The following is a 24447-nucleotide window of genomic DNA, read 5'->3' as shown; positions in this document are numbered from 1 at the left end:
GCGAGAGTCGCGTTCTCAGTACTGTCCCTTGCAGTGGTCGAAGCGGAAAGTTAGAAGTGGCGGTATGAAAAATGTAATGGGAATATAAGTGAACGGAATGTGATAGTTTTACAATGAAGGCATTAGGAGAAGTGGTAGTATGGCATACCACCCTATACACCCCACTTCCACCACTGGTCACATGTGATCTATATGTTATTCATCATGTGCCCAGGAACTGAAATGTCTTAGTGTGTCGTCGGTTAATACAGTGGCTCAGAACACGTTTTACAACAGTCTTAATCTGTCAACGTGTTTGGTTGATTAATTTGGTCAATTCAACCAATTTGACCAACGGCTGTACAGCGTGTGTCCATCAAAAGGGTCAAAATCAGACTTGTTTAACCCAGCATCAAATCAGGTTAAGAGAACATACGCGCTGTTAGTAACCCCAATGTGTGAAGAAAATAAGTAAAATATAACAATTATATTTCCACTGTTATCCTGTGACTCGTCTTTTTTTGTTTTCTTCTTACTTCCAAAAAACTAATCGATATGTGAGGTAAAAAAATTAAATACATATGGTAATTCCATTATAACATAATGGCATCCATGTGATAAACCTTAACCTTTTAGAGTGATATTCATTAAAAACTTCCAGTCACTCCAAGTGATAGTGCCTATTTGTCCCGGTGGTGTTGTCCCCTTTTGGTGATGCACTTGCTATCAGTGCTCTTGTATTTCAGCCTTATTCAATATATAAAGACGAATGTGTCTGCAATTGCTTCTTTTCTGATGCTCACTCAGTTCACTCATTGATAGACATGTGCGGAAACATAAATGAAAGCAGAGCTAGTGCATTATTACTTTAAGAGATCTTTATTTTTAAGGACTAAAATACAGACTCACACAATTTACAAACAAATGAGTATCCAACATATATGTGCAATTCTTCCTACCAGACAATGGATATTAATGTCGCAGTGTATGTCATTGTGGTACACACAGATCTAATAACCATAACCATCCGCTCTTTTAATAAACATTAATATTGTGCATTGGGCTGTTTCCTAGAGTAAGCGAAATATATTTCTAAAATTACTCTCTTTCTGCAAGAAGGAATTTTATAACATTGGCGTACATGGCCTTGACCAGCTACGATTTACTGTTTACTATTGCTGTCTAAGAAAAAGGTTTTTGCATTTTCTAAGTCAAGGATTATGTAATCGTTGACTGTTGTTTATTAATGTAAACATGCAAAAGCAAAACAAAATAAAAGGTATAGGGTAAACAAATACATAAATAGAATGGGGGTGCAAAGTGGCAAAAACATAAGAAAAGAGTGCCCTGCTCAAGTCCTGATTAAGGGTTCAGGCCACCCTAGGCTAATAAACCCGTGGTGCCCCTTCGCTTTCTACACCAGGCTAATAAGTGGTATGTAAAAACTAATTTGTCCTCAATTGAAATTCCAGCCACCCCCATCCACAATCACCCCGCCAATGTTTATGTTCCTGTATTTTTGAAGCCCAGGTCCACTTGGATTTTTTAAAGGGTCACGTCAATCTTTGTCACTTATTTAAATTTCATTAAGATCAAATTTTGCATCCCGATTCCCCCCCCCCCCCCGAAAGCCTTGCGCCCTAGGCAGCAGCCTAGTCAGCCTATTGGATAATCAGGCCCTGCTCAAAAAGCTTGTAAGTAAACAACTTAGGTGGGAATTCAATTAGCCGCGATGTTCCTGAGAACATTGCAGCTGTGTATTTTTACCTCTAAGTCAACGGATATTTCACTAAAAAAATCTGCACAAAGAGTCTCCGCAGCCGTTTTGGAGACAATTTGGGGGTATTCAATTGGGCACGTTACTGTAAAAGTAATGCAGCCTGCGCACTATTACCGCTACTACGGTAATAGTGCGCTTAAATACCGTTATTCCGGAAGTTTCAAGGACTGCTTTTTGAGCTGCGAGCCGGGTTAAGTTTACCGTAATAATGAATAATAGACTTATCGCGGCGCTACTTCGGGTGGAATTGAATTCCCCCCTTTGTGCGTATTTTTTGCTAATTGAATCTCCCCCTTGAAGTCAGACACATTTGTATTTCTCTCCATGGAAGAAGGGATAGAACACACATCTTACAATGACAGATGTTGCTTGTCTTAACTCATTACCACTAAAGGTTGATATGGGAGGTTGCTTTCCTCTAGCTGCTTCCGTTTGATGACAGTGAAGTTTCAGGAGAGGATGCTTAGACAGCAGAAGTCTTCTATCGCCACCTCGTATCAATTCCTGCACAATATGCTTTTCTTGGGAGAATCCTCAACTTGTGCAGAAACTTCTAAAAACCGGACATTTTTCTTGGTGATAAATTTATGTCAAATGAACAGACATGATAATGGAATCAATAAATGAGCCCTAAAAAAATGTAAGAAAAAGTGGACACTTAAAAAGTTATTGTTCCTTTGAGAGCTGGTAACTTGTGTAAAGGAACGTATAGGAAATTCCCTCCAGGGTCAGCACTTTCCATATTGGTAGATGTCGGAAACCAGACCTGTAAGCCCAGGCACAGATGGACACGCGAGATTCCCTGTCTTGGGATTCCTGGTCTGGTTTTGTATGTGAATGAGGGGACTCTTCAGCTCTGAGAGTAGGAGGGTCAGCTGAGGACAGTTTTCTCTTTAATTATTTAGAGTCGCTCACTTACTCTTAAACATTAAATTAATCAAACTATATAATGACAAGGGAAGAGATATAATCAAAATAGGCTAATTTATTTATAAAATAACAAGAAGTTCCACAATATACAGATCACAATACATAAAATATAAAAGGATGTGCACACCTTAAAAACAACTGAAGCCTTTGTATGACACTACACATACACGAGGGCTGAATTGTATCTAATGTCAATAGTGCCTTTCAATGTAAATGGTAAACTAAACTTGATCCTGTCGTCAGGATATGTGGCTCAGTCTGACCGATCAAAATCTCTATCGCTGAAAGTGTTCATTTAGACTGCTTACCACTCAGGACAGCACGTTATGTGAAATTTTCTACAGTGAATTGCTTTCTCCGGTCTGGTTTTGGAAGTTGTAATTCCTCTCCTGTTCTGCACTGTGATTTGTTATTGGAATTCTGCTTACTACTTCTATTTTTTAACAGTGAATAGTTTGCGTCTTTCATGACACTGCTGATGTCAGTGATATTGCGCCGACCAATGATAGCATGTGCACATCTCACTTTATTTGGGTAGTAATTATACATTTTTGATTTATGGATTTTAATGTTGTTGGGCGATATGTTCAATAATGATCATATGTGAGGTCAATGCACCATTGTTTCACATTTCCATGAAATATGATCTTGTCTGCCTGAATAATTGAGTATTGTAAGTAATATCTAGAGAAGACTAAACATAACTATCATCAGTTCTGAGTTTTCCTGGAGCCAAGGTCAAACACAAATGATAAATGTTTAGTTTTGTAGTTTCTTAGACAGTAACAAACCTTGTTCCAGCGGTTGGGTTAAAGTGTTAATTATACCCACAAAGAATGAGACATGTAGCTGGCAGTTATTCAGTATTAGAAGGTAACATCTTTGTAAGGGACACCAGACACGGGGAGCAGATCAATTAGGCCATTAAAGTTTAGCACAGTCTGCTCCAGATTAATGATATCCAGGTGAGTGCTAGAGGTGCTAGCTAGGGAACTGAGGCGCTTGGTGCCTACAGGTAGTGGCCTGAGATGGTCAATTAAGAGCTGATAAAAGTGTAACCTAAAAAAAGCCCAAAATGTGTCTGGACAGCAATCGCAGGCAGCCGGTGAGACAAGCCAAGATGAGGGCAAGAAGCAAGTTGGGAAGTTTGAGGACAAAAACGGACATCAAATGCTCCATAGCAGCTATGCAATGCGCTTTGTGCAAGTGGGACTGTATCGCAAACAGAGTTTAGTGTATTGTAACTAAAGGAGACCTCTTGATAAAATAATATTTCTGAACCTCTTTCTTCCTTCACCCTGCGTATCCTGCCTATTTGTATGTTATGTATATGGTTTTTGTACTTTGCAAAGTGATTGCTGCAAGTGGCTGTGGGTGTGATTTTATTATTACCTGTGTTAAAATTTGAGGACAGAGCCCATTCGGAACCAAGAAGAGGGAATTGTTTTTCAGGCAGTGAGCATATGGAAAGAATAGGTTCAAATTCACAGTCATAGAGGGATTGTGGCTAGAAAAGTATACCCTAAAATGAATGTACACACATACGTTTGCTTGTATATAACTTAAAGGTAGATGCAGACCACATTCATCAAACAACAGTGTGTCTGGACAGGAGTTTGATATAGGTGGTAGATCATATTAATTAAGACATGCAACCCATTCAAATGGCCAAAGAGGGACATTTAAGGTGCATAAGCCTGAGTAGTTTGCAACCTTTTATGTGTCAGTTAATTAACAGGAAAAATTGGCACATAAAAAGCTACGATTAGCAAAAAAGGCAGTCTTACATTAAATTTAGGAAACAAACACTCTCACTTTCACACTTTCCTTTCAGAAAAGAGAATTTAGGTCCAAAAAAGCAACTGTCCTTACAAAATATTTTTTTCTTATGTCCATTTACCCCATTTTGTTATGTTTATATAAGAACATCAGAAGTTATTGAGACTTCCATGCTGACCTTGTTCGTATGGTCATAGCACATATAAGTTATCTGTATGGTGAGGTGTTCCTTTTAATGATATTGCTTAGTAGTGGTACATTCCCACTTCTGTGATGTGTAGTGAGTGCAACAGTGGACCAGCTGTTTAAATTTATTTGACAGGTTGACCTTTTTAGTTTTTCTTTAACCTATGTAGCCTATATTCATGCTAATCCAGGTTTCATTGGGGGCATAAAGAGCTCTGTATGTACACACTTGTACCACTGTAGGTCTCTGGGCAGTGATCATGGAACTCAGTGGTGAAATAGCTTTTTCCTTAGAGCAGGATTCATTCCACTACATGAATTCAAGTATTGGTTTTGATACTACAGTGATGACGTCACTTACCTATTATTGTATTTTCAGATTACTTATTTTGTTTAAATTCTTTGTTTAAAAGCTATTACTTGAAGTATAACCCACCCAGAGGAAATCACATGCTAAGCATGCACTTCCCACACTCAGTAGAATGTTGAGGATACTTCAATGAAACCCCTAAAATAATCTCAATATCGTAGCAAATACCCCAGACACTTCAGGTGCACAGGACTTATGGGTAGTAAAAAGCAGATACCACTATTTAAATTTCCAAATGAATATTTAAAACGCAAAGACAGTTGGTTAGGTGGACCCTGCATCTGTCATATGACAAATTTGAGATGATTATATTTTATTTATAAAGCGCCACAAAAGGTCCGCAGTGCCGTACATGACATATACAGAAACAGTGATCTAAAACACATAACATGATACATGAAGAACAAAATACAAAGACCAGACAAACTAATGCAATGAAATGCACAGTAACCCATAGCAACCAATAAAACACTTCCTGGTATTGTTTCATTTGCACCACACTTATCATAGCTAATTACTTATTGTTAGCTATAACTTACTGCCTACTAAATAACACCAATTGAGTGGTACATTAACCCAGTTATAGCATTTTCTACTCGTGTTATAAAATGCAAATATACAGGGAACGTGTTCCCTGTGCCAAGTGAGACACAGCATCACGTTTTATTGAGTTACCAAAAAAAAACCAACCTTCTTATAACCAACTTCTATTTGCACGATGTTTGCACCAAATTCACTGATAACTTTAGGAACCAGGATTACAAATATGAAAGCAAAGAAAAGCATCTGCTGCCCTGTAAATCTATGGGAGCAGATTTTTTTCATTTGTGCAGATGTGTATATTAATGCACCCATCACTATACGCGGGTTTAAATTACAAACATGTTGTGAAGCCAATTATTCAATTCTTTCAGATTTTATTTCTCTACTGTTCCTACTTCTACCAGCTTGTTGCTCATTACAAGACACTGTTAATATTACAACAAGAATACGAGGGACTGAAGTGTCTGTTCTTGAGCCATTAATATATCAGAACACAAGTTTAAAGTACTTGTCACAATCCATTACAGAAAATCTGTATTTATTAGGATAGAGTTCAATGGGTATGGCATTTCATTAGGAAATCTATTTACAGTTCATTAAAACTATCCCTAAATGAGATCATATAAAAATCTTAAGATAGATATAGAGCTATATTGAAAATAAACCAAAATACAGATTGTGGTCTGTATTGTAAGTTACAGTCCTTGCTTAATGTCTCATATTTCATTGCTTTGCACATGCACAGTACATCTGCCTGTTTGTCTCTCCCATTTTTTATGTATGTTGTATGATTGGCTCTAATGGATTTAGAATATAAATTGAAAACTTATTTTTTATCTCATAGGCAGCTGTAGCAGAAGTGCAGTTTGGTCCAATGAGACTCCACCAAGATCAACTTCAGGTACAATTATGTGATAATTAGTTTAATTTTTTTTTAATGTACATCTTATTGGCATTTCTGATGAGAAAACTGTCTTTGTAAATGATGCAAGGTGTATGTCTAGCTTTGAAGCTCAGTATTAAAACGCATGCAATTAAAAGTATAGGATGAGACCTGATCTCCGCAACCACAGAGCTGGTGCAAAATGCAACTGTTTTTGTGATGTGAAAACAGCTGTGCATGCTTCTGCAACACAATGAACGCTTTACCTCATAGTTACCCGCTTTCCCAGAAATTCTGGAGTCTCCCGGACATTCTGGAAGTTCTCCTGGGCTCCTGGGAAAGCGGGGCAACTTCCCGGTTCCTGGCCACTTTGTTAGTGAAGTGGCTAAGAGCAGGGCCTAGCAACGCGATTCACAGTGAATGACGCAATGCACATGGCCGTGCCCCCAGAACACAGCAGCAAAATCTCTCCTCCCGGAGGGGAGATCTCTGAAGAATGCTTTACCAACCCCTTTATTGTAGTTTCTTCTGTGCTTAAGTCACAATAGTGAGACTTTGCAAGACAAGCTTTTTAGAATGCTGTAATTTTTGACCAGGAATCTTTGGTGTTCTAAGTTGCGTAAGCGTAACATTAATATGAATGGGTAATGCTGCTCCTTTGTCACACCAGAATAATTCCGCTTTCAGTCGCTCTGGTATTGTTTCCCATTTACTTGAATGTTACACAATATGAGTGTATCCTGGTTTTTAGAATGCAGCAGTTTCATGGATGGAAAATAGCATTCTAATCCACCCACCTAAAACAAGACTGTCTTATTTCATGCTTCACATGTTTCCTGTTTTGGTTTTTAAATAGTAAAAGTGTATAAGGCACTTTTCCTGTATCAAAAGTGCCAGAGTGGTGCAAAAGTCATTCTATTCAAAGTAATAGCCAACACCCAATCACCACCACCTCAGATGATGTGTGTAAAATCCAGTAATTTTGCAGGACTAAAAATACTCCTCCACTTCTATTAGATTATCTCATCTCACAAACAAAATCTTGGTTTGTTTTTTTTGTGTTGGGCAGCACAGTGGCTTAGTGGTTAGCACTTCGGCCTCACAGCACTGGGGTGCTGAGTTCGATTCCTGACCAAACTCTGTGTGGAGTTTCAATGTTCTTCCTCTGTTTGCATAGGTTTTCCTTCCACACTCCAAAAACATACTAGGTTAATTGGCTGCTGTTAAATTGTCTCTCTCGATATGTGTATGTTAGGGAATTTAGACTGTAAGCCCCAATGGGGCAGGGACTGATGTGAGTGAGTTCTCTGTACAGAGCTGCGGAATTAGTGGCGCTATATAAATAGTTGCTGCTGCTGATATTGTTACAGACAGCCCACATACACCATGGAACACCCTGAACTGAGCAGCTCCCCACATCAGAAAGTGCAAAACATGTTCACACACTAATCCATGCCCTCTCTGTTTAAGCGAGTGAGCAATTGTGCAAGAAAAAGCCCAGTACATGGGGAAAAAAAGTAATTTGTGCTCTGGGCCCCATTTTTTTCCACTTCACAAGTGACAACTAAACATGCACTGCCAGGTAGTGTGAAAATTAACTTGCTGTGCTCACTGGAACCAGGGGCTGCTCCATGCAGCCATTTTTCCTTGGGCTTTATTCTTTGACCAATAAGAAGCCACAATCTCAGAGCCTGCCTCTTTCCGTTGCTCCTCCCACTCACATCCCTACCATTGTAAAGTGATGAGCAGAAAAGATTTGCAGGGTCTTAGCCGCCAAAACAGAGGAGTCCCCGGGAAAACTGTTTCAGAAGACAGTTCCTAGGACTCCACTCTGCACAGAACCATTGTAATTGAACCAATGTAAATCAATGGGAAAATTAAATAGTGGAGGTATGATAGAAAGATCTGCGTTCTGGTGGTAGTTTATATTTCATATTAAGAGACAAGCTGGAAGAAACATTCTCTTTCTGAGAGTAAAAAGCTGAGGCGTTTATGAAGTGTTCTGTTATACAAAAAGGAGAATAGATGGTTGGCAGCTGTGGTGGAAACCAGCTCAATAAAATAAAAAGAATACATTTAGAACTAGCTTCAAATTGTTGCCCAGATAAAACTGAGACAGAAAGCTAAACGGACAACCATTCATTATCACATATGCTACTAAAAGTGGTTTAAATGGTAAATGTGGTATTACTGTTTGAGCAAATTCTTAATAATTGAAAATAAAAAGAGGTCAATGCTTTTAGGTATAACACAGTTACATAATATAGTGGTAACATTATTGCTGGGAAATTTGCTAATTGCTTATTTCCCCCCATGTACATGTATGCCGCCCTTTGTTTGGTCCACAGTCTTAAGCTGGGTACACACTACACTGTTTTCGTCCAATAATCGGCTGAATCAGCCGACATACGACCGCTCGTTCAAAAGTCGGGTCAGTGTGTGCAGTGACACGATGGTCGAAAGTCTGCCCAAATGGACGATTGTCGCCTCATTTGGTTGGTCGTACCGTTTAATATTTTCGTTCCAATCTCGTTTCCGCTGTGTAGTGTGTATAAACTTCCGACCGATCCACAACAATCCTCCGATACTTCCTCGACCTGGGGGGCATGTGTATGTTAATTTTTTTATGTCTGTCCCAGTCCCACATGGTGCGGAATCCACACATCACTGACTAGTGTTTTGTATTGATGTATATTGCACCTGTCTGGCTGTAGACCATTACACTTGTGTAAAGCACGTGTGTTATTCATATTTACTCTTTATACACTTATACCTTTATAACCTATTAAAGTTATATTAACCTTGATTAACTTATAATTGTGAAGAACCCAGAATAAACCACACAGTGTTCAAGCAACATTTTTATTGCAGGAAAAAGGTACAAAAATTTTAACACACACACAACTGTCTGAAAGATCCGCATGAGAAGTGAGCGCGCCCATACCAATCAGAGAGCTGAGTACTGCAGAGTATTATTTTTAGTATTTAGTATTTTTAAAGGTGCTACTGGTTTGTGGCAGAACAGGTCTTGATGTGGCTTGGGTTTATTGTATATAAATATGCAGCTTTGGGTGTTAACTTTAGCGAAAGCTCTGCCCCTTTATACTAATGCCTTTGGTATCTCGTTACATTTCCCACAAATGTCGCTGCAGTGTATACGAAATTAAAATCATTGTTCACGACAACATGGCTGTAAAAAGTCGCTAAAGGGACGTCAGCTCTTCCCTTTATCGTCCTAAACAAGGCTAGTGTGTATGCCGTCCATGGACCGAGTGATCGGACCATCGATCGCATGTAAAATCGCTCGGCATAAAAAATTGGTGGAAAATTCTGTAGTGTGTACCCAGCTTTACAAAATAAGTGTTGAATAAACAACAGATTTTGAGCCTCATTTAGAGATAAGGGCAAAGCAAATTTGCACCTTGGAAAAGTCATGTTGCACTTCAGGGGGGTCAAATTCACAATGTGTTGACAGATTATAAATTGCAGTATAAAAATTTTACTGTACAGTGTTTGTGTGCAACATGCAAAGACAGACAGTTTTTTCCCTGCATGCAATAAACAAATGCATCTGCACCCCTTGCATTGCAGCATGGTTTGCAGGAGCAAATTTGCTGCCGTTTCTGCATTGCTTCTATTGCTAAATGAGCCCCGTTATGTAGGATGCATTAGTTTACACAGATGACTCTCTATTATTATACATGTTCGTGGGAAAAGCAGGTTTATCAGCACACCTAAAATTATCTGAGAAATGCATACATTTTTGTTTTTGTAATTTTTAATTCTCCTTTATGGCCAGTGGTATTCTGTACTAAGGAAGGGAAGGAGGCAGATTCATCGGGCATTCTAAGAGTGTAAACATGTCCCCTGCCAAGGTAGCTTAAAATGTATATATGTTTTCTGTATCATTCATTGTTTGATAAATGTTTCAATAAAAAGATTGAATTTTTAAAAAATGTGTGTATGTATTTAACACACAGTGAATTTGGAAAGCAATTTTCAGTGGTTTTATGTCAAAACAACATAAAACATAAATCATACACAAATAAGAGAGTGCTCATTGTTCTGTAGCCGTAAAATAAATTATTTACAAGCTGAAAATATTATTTCAGATAAACACAAGTGAAACATTTTAAAGACATGCTTTCTTCTTTCTTTCATTTCTGCCAATTAGGTACTTTTAGTATTTGCCAAAGAAGATAGCCAGAGTAATGGATTTTGTTGTGCGTGTGAGAAAGCAGGCTTTAAGTCTAACATTGCCAAGACACCAGAATCTGCTTTGGAAAGCTTTTTAGATAAACATCATGAAATTATCATTATCGATCATAGACAGACACGATGTTTTGATGCAGAAGCTCTATGCAGGTAAGCAAAACCTAAGTAGCTCTATTTATTGGCAACAATATTATGAAAGTGACAAATATTACTGTAATTTATTTATTGTGGAATATTTGGATTGACTATAAATTAGTTTTTGTGTGTGTGGGAGTAATGAATAATTTCTGAAAATTAATAAAAGTCTTCTAATATTGCCCTGTAGATAAACCGTTTTTGGTAACATCCAGATGGACCCTTTCAGGACATTTTGTAGGTGCTGTGACTGCTGGAAAACCACAGCGCTCATGGCACATGCAATTACGCTAAAATGCATTTCTAACAAAAGCACAGTGATCACTGATCCCATCTCATACTTCCCAACCTTGCCTCTTTTTCAATCTAGACAGGAGTTGTGACCGGTTACAATGGGGGCATGGCAATGTCACAACAGGAGTGTGGCCACACCCCTGGGGCATGTCTTTTGAGGTGCTAGTTTGCCGTGTACTCTCCTCCCCTCCCCTCCAAGCACCATTCATTGTCGTGCACACGCCACCAGTTCACTGCTGCTCTGACATGCAGTGATTAGATGACACTTTCCCACCCGCGGGACAAAGCTGTTGTAAACCGGATGGCAGAACAGAGCCGGGATTATCCCACCCAAATAAAGACAGTTGTAAAGTATGCCGTATAGCTATTCACACGAGATTTGATCCATTGTGCTAATATCCTCATATGAATAGCCATGTCAGATTCATACGGGTCTTTCTACATCAAATCAACACAATTTTCGAAAAAATTCTACCTTACATTCTCAGATTTCAATTAAATTTGGTATAATAAATACTGTCATGGATGTAAAGAAAACTCCCCAAGTCTTAGGCTGATATGTACTCTGGTTTTGACGTTATATGCCGTTAAAGCTGCACTTTTTTTAATGAAAAATGTGCTTTTAATGTTTATTTAAATTGCATTTGTAGCTCACCTGATTGAGCTAGAGAGTTGGACAAGGTCTCATTTAAAACTTATTTTTTATGGGGGCTTTCATATGATATATAACACAGCATTATACTTCAGTAAAAATTTAAAATGTAAAATTTTCAAAATCAAAATTTTTATTTTCTCAAAAAGCCATATTTTAACATTTTTGAAAAGCATCTCAAAAATTGTTCATACTGTTGTTAATAAATGCCCAAAGTTTTAGTTTGGGATCATCTGCTACAAGAGCTTTAAGTTTTGAGTGATTCATGAAAACTGTATTTATTGAGACACTACACCTCTGAGAAAATCATCAAAACAATATTTGTTCCAGTTCATTAGAGGAATGCACGTTCCTCCTCAGGTGTGTTTTGGGACCAGATTTTACAGATAGTGCCTGCTCCCACTTCTGCACAGGTATGTGAACTTAAGTGGAAAGTTACTCCATGTGGAAAGACACTTCAATAGTGTTGAATATGTCCGCCTTTTACATTCCCTTCCAGGGGCAGGTTAGGTTTGGGTGGGCTTTAATTAGTGAAGAAAGGCCCCTTGGTCACTAATTTAAGTCCAACCAAACCTAATCTGACCCTGGACCATTTGTGTCACATTTGAAAAAGCGGAGTGTTTAATTACAGTGGAGTATCAGACTGGGAGAATGTGTGCTGGGAGCAGGGAGGAACAGTAAATTGGAGAAGGGGAACTGGGAGGCAGAGAAACAGCAGACTGGGAGCAACACTGTACTCACAAGAAGAACCTGCAGTCACCCGGCCAGGCAGAGAAGAGAAGGCACAACCCATGAGGCTGCTGCTGATCTCCATGGGTCAGAGGAGCGTGTAATGGGCTCCTCCAATCAGAGCTCAGCACATGCTCCTCTCACCCCTCAGCAGAGTCTCATGGGAATTATTTTCCTGACACCCCAGCAGCTCAGTCTGATCCTGCTGTGGTGTTTAAATTGGTTTAGAGCAGTATTTGCAGTGGTTGGAATTTAAATTGGTTTACAAAAGTAAAGAAGAATAAAGATGAAGTAAAGTAACAGGTACCTTCTTGTTTCAACTGAGAACCGTTTCAGAATGGATGTGTAAATTATTTTCTAAAATGCCAAAAGTTGCAAAAGTTTGGGCCAGCTGCAGAAAAAGACTTTGGACACTTTGAAAAGAGTAATAGGATCATTGTTCAGTTCCTCAAGATAATGTAGTATCTGCTCCCACTTGCTGACATCAGAGGGTATGTAACTGCTGTCTATGACAAGAAATGGTGTCTCGCATTTATTCTGGAGAAAGATGAAAACATTGATGAGATGAAAGTTACATTCCTCCATCCAGCTGGTCCATCACCATCTTTTTCATACCCAAGGAAGCCGGATGTTTTATGAATTACCATTGTAGATGTTCTGTATAAGGTGAATCCGTTAACTCCAACAGGTCGGATGTACACCATTACTGAAATGGAAATACTGAAAACAAATGAAGCCTTCAGCCAGTTCCAACCCATCAAGTAGCACCATCCATCCAGAGCAGCAGCACCAAATGGTAGTGATATGTAGTAAGCGTTCTTATAATATGTGAAAGGCATAAAATTATCACAAATGTTTTAAATATTTGAGTATTAACATGCTGTGTCATTGTACATAATATACATCAAACGGATTGTTTAAGAAGATAATTAAAAGTATTGAACAGGCCTAGATGGTTCTCATTTTCATTATTTTAACAAACAGTCCAAAGTGGCAGATGATCCCATGATGGTCTCAAAATAAAACTTTGGGAATTTATTAACAACAGTATGAACAATTTTTGAGATGTTTTTCAAAAATGTTAAAATATGGCTTTTTGAGAAAATCAAAATCTAGATTTTTGCAAACTTTACATTTTTCAATTTTTATTGAAACATGATGCTGTGTTATATATCATAGGTAAGCCCATTAAAAAGAGGTTTAAAATGCGACCTTGCCCAACTCTCGAGCTCAATCAGGTGAGCTACAAAGGCAATTTAAATAAACATTAAAAGCAAATTGTTTGCTAAAAAAGTCCAACTTTAAAGGCATATAAATTCAAAACAAGTGTACATATCAGCCTAAGATTTGGGGATTTCATTGCAATCTGAAATGGTCAGTTTGAAAACCTGTGTTGATTTGATGTGAAACGACCCTTACCCACTCTTCCGGAATGTCTGGGAGACTCCCAAAGAGCAGCCATTCTCCTGCATCCTGCTCACTTCCTAGTGGGCAGGGTGGGAGCCTCCAAGATGTGCTTCATGGTGAATCTCGTCATTTTGGTCCAAAATGATGAGATTTCCCCCCCCCCCCCCCTGCCCCCCTCATCCTCGCACAATCCCCATTATGATATGTATAATGAACTTATTTTACCAATCTTTATGTGTCCTAGGTCTAGAACTGGAGGCATGCACAACTGAGCACTTCAATTGTGCATTTGTTCTTGTTTTTTACTGATTACACCTTTACAGGATTGCTTTAAAATGTCTCTAAAACTTAAATTGTTGTTATTATTTCTAATATTTTGTATAAAGATATTACACGTTAATAGGATATGCAGTGCTTATATTAATGGAGCCTGGTGCCAGCCTCTGTAGATAGATCTATCCACTGATTTGAATGTATCGCTAATGTGTCAAAATGAACTATTAGAGAGTTAAAATAGCAGTTGTTAGATCTCAAAACAGGTATATATACATGTCTAACTACTAGTGGTGTAGTTTCCTGGGCATATTTTCTTTTAATAGTAAGAAGCAGTGCTTCAGTCAAGTGTGTGGCTCTCACTAACTATCCACGGCCAATGAGAGGAGGTGGCTGGTCCCGGAGGAGGGTCCAGCCACCTAGCACTGGAATCTAGGGACCGACCCAAAACAGTCTTTTTTTTGTCCGGCCCAGGGGCCATATGCCACCCTGCCATCCGGCCCAACCCGTCCCTGGTTACCGCCGGCAATAGCAGCATAATTGCCGGCAGTAACCCTTTGAAACGAGAAAAGGCCCTATTTATTTTTTAAAGGGCTTTTTGGCCTTTAATAAATGAGCCCCCAAGAGCATGCAAAATTTCTAATAAGATATCCCTGATCAGCAATGTCTCAAAGTATGATTAATAAGACCTATAACAATAACAAAAGTTTACTATTGAGGCACTCAGCAAAAATGATTTAAATAAGAAAATTGTTCTTACCTGCCATTAGATTCAGTTTTTTGGCATAGGATACGGTTGTGCTTCTTTTCATCCAAGTCATTTCAGAGCTGCAGCCACTGGCACTGGTCCTTCTTTCCAAATTAACTCCAGCAGAACTGGAGGAAGGAAAGCCTTGAATTGGAGAGAAGGGGAAGATGAGGGGGAAAAGTTGTGGTGCAAGTGTGTTGTGGGGGCAGATGGGAGAAAAAGGAGGGGACAGATGGGATGGGGGCCAAAGGGAAACATGCAAAGTGTGATAAATAAAGGGGCATGCATCTATAATTTGGAGAGACAACAATTAAGAGGAGCTGGTGGAGAGAAACACACTTGGGGAGAGAGAGACAGATGGGGAGATATTGGTACACTTAAAGAATTGGAGATCGAGAAGCACACAACCAAAGAGGGGGACAGAGGTGCACACATACACAAAGGAGGGGGGTCAGAGGCATACACACAAAGGGGGGAACAAAGGTGAACACACAAGGGGGGGCAGAGGTGCACATACAAAGTGGAGGATGAAGGCACACACACACAAAGTGGAGGATGAAGGCACACACACACAAAGTGGAGGATGAAGGCACACACACACAAAGTGGAGGATGAAGGCACACACACACAAACAGGAGGACAGAGGCACAGATAAGGGAGACAGAGAGAAAGGTACTCATACAAAATTGGAGACCAGGAGACTAACAAAGGGGAGGCAGATACAGATACACAGTGGAGGGAGCCAAAAGCCGCAGACACAAACAGTTGATGAAACACATATGGGTAGTAAATGGAGTCTGGTTGGCAGGGGAGGAGTATTGGATGCTGCTTCCTGCCTTCTTGCTTGTGCTGGGATTATGCTGTGCAAAGTCCCGGAAAATGGAGGTAGCTGCTGGGAGGAAGGGAAGGAGCAGAATAGGGGACTAGCAGAGGCTGGGATAGGGGCACACAAGCAGGTACCAATAGGCAGCGTTGCCTGTCTAAATGGCCATGTGCTGCCTCTGTAAAGACAGACTGAGCGCTGTCCAGTCTACAAAGATGTTTGCCCAAATCATTGCATTTGGGACCGGGCCAGCATGTCCCCTACTCCAAGCAGCCCCATAACGTAATGGGGGGCCTTCGGCCTGCCACGAAATCTCCAAGTAAGTTTTATTGGCAATCTGCCATTTATCATGACTGCATATGGATTTAAAGCATCTGTTTACACAAGTCCATAGAGTTGTTATAGTGCCTCAAGTCGGTGGACAATGGTTAGGGTAGTGGCACCTATTTTGTAGGTTTGAGATTACATGCATTCTTGGAGAGAATGTGTAAACTGTGGAGTAAAATACCTGGTGGCGGAGATGGGGACCATTTTTTTTATTTTGTGTTGAGCGTTTTAAATATTTTTTAAAATTATTTTTTGTTTGATTTTCCATTTAGTATTTTTTATATATTGGGGGGACCAGATCTGTACAGAGGGGACCTGATACGTATCCCACTTACAAGTATCCAGTAAAACATCACTTATAAGTTGTCTACTATTGCAGATCGGTGCTGTATAGGAAGACCTAATACTCTGGCTGCCTAATGGTGCCTAAGGGAGTCGCCATTATATAGGGCAGGCTTGGCCAACCTGTGGCACAACAGGTGTTGTGAAACTACAAGCCCCAGCATGCTTTGCCAATATATTAGCAGCTTATTGCTGGAAGAGTATGCGAGAACTTGTAATTTAACAACGCCTGGAGTGCCACAGGTTAGCTAAGCCTGATATAGGGGCTTTGTTGGCAGTCAGTGACATCGCTGACCGCCCACACAGAAGCGTCGGGAATGGCCAGGCAGAAGACTCGTCACGTTGTGCCACACACCAGACCTGCCGATCACTCGGTCAGGTGCTGGTGCACTTACCTGTGGGTCGACATGCTGGTCCTCTTCGGCATTGAAATGCTGCTGCTTGCCTTGGGCAGCCACAATCTTTGATTCAGGTCTGCGAATCTTGTCTCCTGCAGTTGGCTAGTGCCCTCTAATTTAAAGCACCTGTTTTATCCATTTGGTGGCAGACCTTTGAGACTCTCTACCTGTGTGGATGTAGTTTTCAGTGGCTCCTGTTACTCCCTGTCTGCAGACTGTTACAAGCTTCCTAGCTTACCTGGACCTCTGTGTATTCCTGCCTGCAGATCGTTACACCTCTTCCGACTCCAAAAATATACTGGTAAGTTAATTGGCTGCTATCACTATTGACCCTCTCTCTCTGTCTGTCTGTGTGTATGTTAGGGAATTTAGACTGTAAGCTCCAATGGGACAGGGACTGATGTGAGTGAGTTCTAAATAAATGGTGATGACGATGATGATTCTGATTCAGAGCTTCCTAGCTTATCTGGACCTTTATGTTCACTTGCCTGCATCGCTTCCCACTTCCTGTGGTCAAGACCTCATCTCTCTCAGCCATCCTGGACCTTTGGCTCCCAAGCATGGCAGCTTCCTGGGTTTTCACCTCCTCTTACATCTTCTCCTTTCCAGTGCTCTCCAATGGGTCTCGCTTGGAACTTACTTGGAGAACCGCGGCCTGCGGGGCAGAAGCCACAAAGCCCATACTTCTTTGCTGGGGTCACTGGCGAACACCTTCTCCCTCGTTAGACTTGTGCCTTCCTGTAGGTGGTGCTAAGCCAAGTAGACCCCAAAGGTCCTGCAGAATACATAGGATTGTGACATGTTGGTAGGCAAAGGGACACACTCGGCGGACGGAAAGAGGCCAAGCAGTCACAAGGACAGCGCCGGACACAATTCCACATTAAGTTACCTGACATACAGAGTAAACACTATGTATGGATCAGCTTATGGCTTTATAAAACAGTTCTCGGGTATGGCTCTGGAAGCAGAGGCTGTGTTCCTGCACTGGGAGGAGCACTATCTTTACATGCAATTTATGAACAGCAACTCATTACATTGAAGTGGATGGTGGGGAAGCAGTTCACCTACTTTCATTTTTTAATGCAAGGAAGCAATTCAAAGCATGTGTAACATTTAGAAACAGAACACATTAGGGAAAATATCTGAGTACTGGTGCGCAAGTAAATGTGCAAGGAAAGTGCCCTAGTAAGGGGAAAATACACCTAATCAACAGACTCCAATGAAACAGTGACCTGTGTGGCTAAACTATCATGGAATGTGGTAGAGCATTTGTTTGGATTTATAACATTTGAACAAGACATCTCTGACACAGGAGTGCCCTTGTTTTATTCACTACTTGTTATTTTTGATAACAAATGAAACACATATACTATGGAAAATATTGATAATAATTAGTTTTTTTCTGTATAATGTCCCTTTAATAAATGTCAGACCCCAACCTGAGCACTTGACTATCCTGAGATGGAATGACCTTTACGACACCCTCTATGGTATCAGCTAGAGGAAGTAAACAAACATGTTTGTGTTGTATCACCTTTTAATTACTGTTGCAGTCTACTAAAATTAATTGATGTCAGTTCAGTGTTACAGACAAGTTGTAGCAAGCTGCAGCTCTACTTGGACAATGTGAATAAGCTCATGCTCACAATACAGTTTTGATAACATGTTGGTGCCATAGGTGATCTCAGACACTGAAAAACATTGCAGTCCATGGGGATTTGAAGGATTCTGTGGTAACTGATTACTCAGAAAAAGAATATTGAAAATATATTTTATTTCATGGTACAAAAATGCTGTAACCCATAGCAACCATTCAGCCATTTGTTTTCATAAGTATACAGTGGGTGTCAGATGGGTGCTTTCAATGCTAGCTTTTTTTCCAACTAGGAAGTTGTAAAGTACATTTTGCTTGATCGCTGATACATTTAGGGAGTGAAGGGAGAAGGCTCCTCTCCTGTTACACGAGCACTTACTGTCAGAAAATATCTCAGTGCAATATCTTCCAAGCTTAATCGCTACCTTCACTTCAGTATGTAAGCATGAGAGCGATCAAGCTCTATTAATTGTAGCGCTTTCTAGTTGGAAAAACAATTGTGTTGTAAGCACACAATGCACACCATCCTTAGCTTGTTTACGTAGTTTTGCAGGGGAATGTGTCTGCACTCTTGAACCACACAGGACCTTTATGGCCGCTGTTCTTATGTGTATGTATATATACGTGTGTGTGTGTATGTGTGTATGTGTATATATATATACAAGTTAACCCGTGCATGATACTCATGCATTCTAGTCAAATCAAGCTACTTAAGGTGTTAAAAAGGTTCTTGTCATGCATTTGGGCCATAGCCCAGGCCTCCTCAGGGGAAGAGCGTTACTTCCCAACGCAAGCGCCCTTTTTTAACTTGGTTTTGTCCACATGTCACCACCTCATCATTCTTCTCCATCACCTCATCCTTCATTTTCATCGCCACATCTATCCAGATGTCTATCCAGACACAGGGATCTCTCTCAGCGGTCCTGAGTATCACACTCCCTCGCTCTGTCACCCCCGGCAACCACCAACCACTCCGAACTGTCACTTCTCCTTCAAGAAATATATATATATTTTTTTAAAATCTTTATAAACACTTTTAACAATTAACAAATTAAATTAACAAATTAAAAACATCTTAGTATACCAAATTTCAGCTCTTTCTGAGGTTTTTTCCCCACACACACTAAGAATTTAGTAGGTCAGTGTATAACTCAGCCCAGCAGCTGGCGCTGCAGCTTGGTTTTATTTTTTCCACACACACAGACAGACTAACACGCCACTAGGCATTTATATTATAGATATATATATATATATATAGAGAGAGAGAGAGAGAGAGAGAGATAATATTATACCCTTTACGAGTTGGCAACATTTCACAGTTATACTAATTAATTTAGTAACTTAATGTAGTGCTGTTAGATCCAGGGTACACTAAATATACTAATGCATACTAAAAAATATAAGGCGTTACACCGATCAGCCACAACATTAAACCCCCTTGTGCCAGAAAACAGCTCTGACCCGTCAAGGCATGGTCTCAACAAGACCTCTGAATGTATTCTGTGGTATCTGGCACCAAGACGTTAGCAGCAGATCCTTTAAGTCCTATAAGTTGCAAGGTGGAGCTCCATGGCTCGGACTTGTTTGTCCAACACATCCTACAGATGCTTGATTGAATTGAGATCTGGGGAATTTGAAGGCCAAGTCAACACCTTGAACTCTTTGTCATGTTCCTCAAATCATTCCTGAACAATTTTTGCAATGTGGCAGGGCGCATTATCCTGCTGAAAGAGGCCACTGCTATCAAGGAATACAGGTGCCATGAAGGGGTGTACTTAGTCTTCAACAATGTTTAGGTAGGTGCTACATCTCAAAGTAACATCCACAATGTTTCCCAGCAGAACATTGCCCAGAGCTTCATACTGCCTCCGTTGACTTGCTTTCTTGCCATAGTGCATCCTGGTGCCATCTCCTCCCCAGGTAAATGAAACATGTGCACCCAGCTGTCCACATGATGTAAAAGAAAACGTGATTCATCATACCACCTTGTTCCATTCCATTGTCCAGTTTTGGTGCTCATGTGCCCATTGTAGGTGCTTTCGGCAGTGGACAGGGGCCAGCATGGGCAGTCTGACCAGTCTGTGGTTATGCAGCCCCATACACAGCAAGCTGCGATGCTCTGTCTTTCCTGATACCTTTCTATCACAACCAGCATTAACTTTTTTAACAGATTGTGCTACAGTAGCTCTTCTTTGGGATTGAGCCTTTTCTTCCCACTCACATCATTGAGTCTTGGTCACCCATAACCATGTTGCCGGTGCACCGGTTGTCTTTCCTTGAATTACTTTTGGTTGGTACTAACTACTGCATACTGGGAACACCCCACAAGACCTGCTATTTTGGAGACGCTCTGACCCAGTTGTCTAGCCATCAAAATATAGCCCTTGTCAAAGGCCCTCAGGTCCTTACTCTTGATTATTTTTCCTGCTTCCAACACATCAACTTCAAGAACTGACTGTGCACTTGCTGCCCAATATATCCCATCCCTTGTCAGGTGCTAATATAACGAGATAATCAATGTTATTCACTTCACTTGTCAGTGATTTTAATGATGTTTGGCTAATGGGGGTGTGTGTATGTGTGTGTATATGTGTATATATATATATATATATATATATATATATATATATATATATATATATATATATATATATATATATATATATACATACATATAATCTCACCATTTATTTTTCATTTTTCTTCTTATTATTTTACTCTCTCATTTATTTTTATTTTTCTTTTACATGGAGAGAACTTTAAGTCCTAGCATGTACATGTAGATGCAGTGTACCCTGGATCTAACAGCAGCTGACATTGAAGTTACTTCTAATACCATGTTACATTGGATATATAAATAGTGACAGGTAGGGGAGATCTGAGACAAATCTCCCCTGTAGCTTCCTGACCTTACTCACACTGAGGGAAAATCCCTTATAATTTGACATCACAGGATTTTCTTTTACTAATGCAGAAGCCTGCACTTCCACAATGAACTGTGCAAAACATTCCCTTAGAACAGCGTAGAGCGGTTTCTAGACACATCAATGGAGCCCAAGACTGCTATTAACAGCTGAGTACATGGTATAGCTGCCATCATATCCTGCCATCTGTAGTTAATGTTGGTTGGTTGCAAATCCCTGTCACTGTTAACATAATTTACTATATTATACACATAATTTTATTTTGGACAGTGCAAGACTCCAGTTTGCTATTCATTATATTTATAACCTTAATGTGCATACTTTTCAATAGTAATAAGTACCTTAATAATTGATGATGGAACTATGATTTGGAAAATTGTTATGTATCCCTGCTTTATGGGCATGGTTACATCTGTGTGGCTTTGACAGGGAGCTGTGAAAGAGGGGACCCTCAAGTGAGGGGTTCTAGAGTCCTTATACTCCCTGCTTCCACTGTAGTGCCACCCCCACCATTGACACTGCATTGTGTCCAACAAGTGGTGGTTAGGTTGCACTTGCTGTTCAATGTAGAATGAAAGTAATGTAGGAAACCAGTGTGGCAGTGCAAACACTCTTGACTAGAAGTGTAAATACTAGAGGGTGATGTAGTTGGAATGTCAGCAGTTAACATGTCGACATTCACAATGTCTGCACCATAAAGTCAACCGTCATAATGTCGAGACAGTTAAGAAGCAGACTGTCAGAATGTCAACATGTTTATGAGGTCGACACAGTTAAAAGGTAGACATGTAAAATAACTACAGGTTGTAAAGTCAACAGCCAAAATGTTGACATAAAGGGGGAGATTCAGATACAAATAAGTAAGTGTGATGTGTAGCATGAATGGCCCTGGAGACACTGCGCGCATATTTTTTAGTAAAATCTCAGCTGATTTTTGCTCACACCCCATAGAGGTGCGAGCAAAAATCAGCGTATATTGTTACCGTACTAACGGTAAAAATACGTAGCTGCGACATGCCAGTAAATTTCCAAAATACGTGGTCCTCTTGGACGAATTACTACATTGCTGAACCTCCCTTAGCAACCGTTTGACATCCCTCGTTGTCTTGACTCACGATCCCTACAGGCTTTGAAGGTGTTTATACACTTAAATCATAGAACTGTATAATCTAGTTTCACCTTCTGACAACTATACACGTTATTCTTCCGCTTCTTCATTACCTGATTCATGGAACAATGAGTAGCAATCCCCTTTCTTCCTCCCTCCCCTCCCCTAATCCTTTTTCCCCTATTGTCTGTCTTCCCTTCTCCCCCCAAGAAATGAAAACAAGGATAGCAATATTCTTGCTCCTTAATCATAGCATACCTATTCTCCTTTTGTTACTTTGAGTTAATTTTAATGTCTGTAAACATTTTGTGTTTCACATGTATACTTTTTTGGGTATGTGTTTAGTTAAGTTGTTTTGTAAAAACCTTTAAATAAAAATTATTAAAAAAAACAAAAACGTAGCTGCGATCTACCTAAGAACATGGGGCTAGTTGTACCTCATACAAAGTATGTGTCGACATTACGACTGTCAAAATATGGTGTAGTTGTCAATGTCGACGTGTTAATTGTCAACATTACATACCCAACCCGCTAGAGGGTATTGGGTTCCTTTCCTACGCATTTACATGCGTTCACAAGGTTACCAAACAAGTAAAGTGTATTTTGACAACAGTGGGTATGACCCCTTAATGTTGCAAATAAATTAATACGTTAAAATGTTGTTTTTTAACCATAAGGCCACAGAAAAGCAATACATATAGCTACAAATATTCCTATTATTAATTAGGAATTTTGCAAATATTTTTATTAATAATGATAAGAGTTACAAAATATTATTTATAAAAAGAAAATCCAAAAGAATTTGAGTTGACACCTCTGCTATTATAATATGTTTTATTTTAATGTAAGGGAGAATTCTAAAACATTTTGTTAAATAAAGAAGAAGAAAATATTGGAAGTGTTTATTTACATTTAGCTAAAGTGATACATACTTAGCTTTCTGGACAACAACAAATCCTGGCAGTGCGTTAAGTAAATATCCAGCCGTCAATTCCCGGTGCTGTGATGAGTAAAATAATGATGAAAGGCTGTTTCTCTACAGGGTGCAAAAAATACATGTGTGATATCATTTTGTATCGCTGGCAATAGTCATGACAATGGTTTCTAGATACTGGTCACCTTGCAGTGTCTTCACTTCTGACACAGGAGCTGGCTGCAGTGGTTTACTAACATACCTATTGTACTGCTATGATAAGCTTTACATTTGCTTTGTCGTGTTTACCTTCCCCGTCTCCTGCCTGGTCATCTCTGCCTTTCTACCTGGTGATGTGCTCTAACATCCCATATGCTCTCATCCAAGCCTGCTGGCCTGGGCATGAGGATTGTAATTCATCAGTAACCGTAGAGGCACACATTGCCAAAATAGTGCTAATACAGTCTGGCATTCTCCCAGTTTAAGATATTTGTTAATGCAGTGAACTGAGAACAATAAGTTATGTTTAAAATGTGAACATTTAAAATCTGATGGATTTATTAACGTGTTTCATAACTAACTTTTATTTTCTCCTCTGACATTTAAGGTCCATCAGAGCTACCAAACCCTCAGAAAACGCTGTTATAATCGCTGTAGTTAGAAGGTAAGTATCAATATCGTAGTTTAACTTTATGTCCTTTTTTCAACCTAATGGCCAGGTTAATAAATATTTGTATTAGGCTATGTACACACAGCCATTTGTGTTTTTTAACATATGTTAAAATGCAGGTAAGAGCACATGTAAACCTCATGTATGTGTTTAGGAGCAGTTCGTTAAATCTGCATTTATTAAACAGGCATATGTGACAAAACGAGAAACTTTTGTCTTGTTCAAGAAAAACGTATATGTAAATGATTCGTAGCCACATCTCAATGCGTTCTCATTGTCTTCCCATTGAAATTGTAAATTTCAACTGAGTAGGCACACTGAAATGGAGCAAAAACCATTTAAAATAATATACTGCAACACGAGCAGCAAGTTAGCAGCAAGTTAAACGCACACAAAAAATCAAATATTTATGTTCTCAATTAGTACAATGATGTGTCTGTACATT

The 24447-nt window shown here is 39.6% G+C and overlaps 1 protein-coding gene across 4 annotated transcripts in view; it reads left to right on the top strand.

Annotated features, from left to right (window-relative positions):
* The window catches only part of PDE8A (phosphodiesterase 8A), a 210221-nt gene that overhangs the window by 115342 nt on the left and 70432 nt on the right, over positions 1 to 24447 (top strand). For all 4 annotated transcript variants that reach the window (XM_075207924.1, XM_075207923.1, XM_075207922.1 and 1 more), the window contains exons 2-4: positions 6412 to 6468; positions 10625 to 10815; positions 23940 to 23996. In XM_075207924.1, coding sequence (XP_075064025.1) covers positions 6412 to 6468; positions 10625 to 10815; positions 23940 to 23996 — 305 coding nt within the window. The remainder of the gene's footprint in view (positions 1 to 6411; positions 6469 to 10624; positions 10816 to 23939; positions 23997 to 24447) is intronic.

Source organism: Mixophyes fleayi, chromosome 4 (assembly GCF_038048845.1).
Source record: "Mixophyes fleayi isolate aMixFle1 chromosome 4, aMixFle1.hap1, whole genome shotgun sequence".
NCBI classification, from domain to species: domain Eukaryota; kingdom Metazoa; phylum Chordata; class Amphibia; order Anura; family Limnodynastidae; genus Mixophyes; species Mixophyes fleayi.
This window is presented reverse-complemented; position numbering and strand designations above follow the sequence as displayed.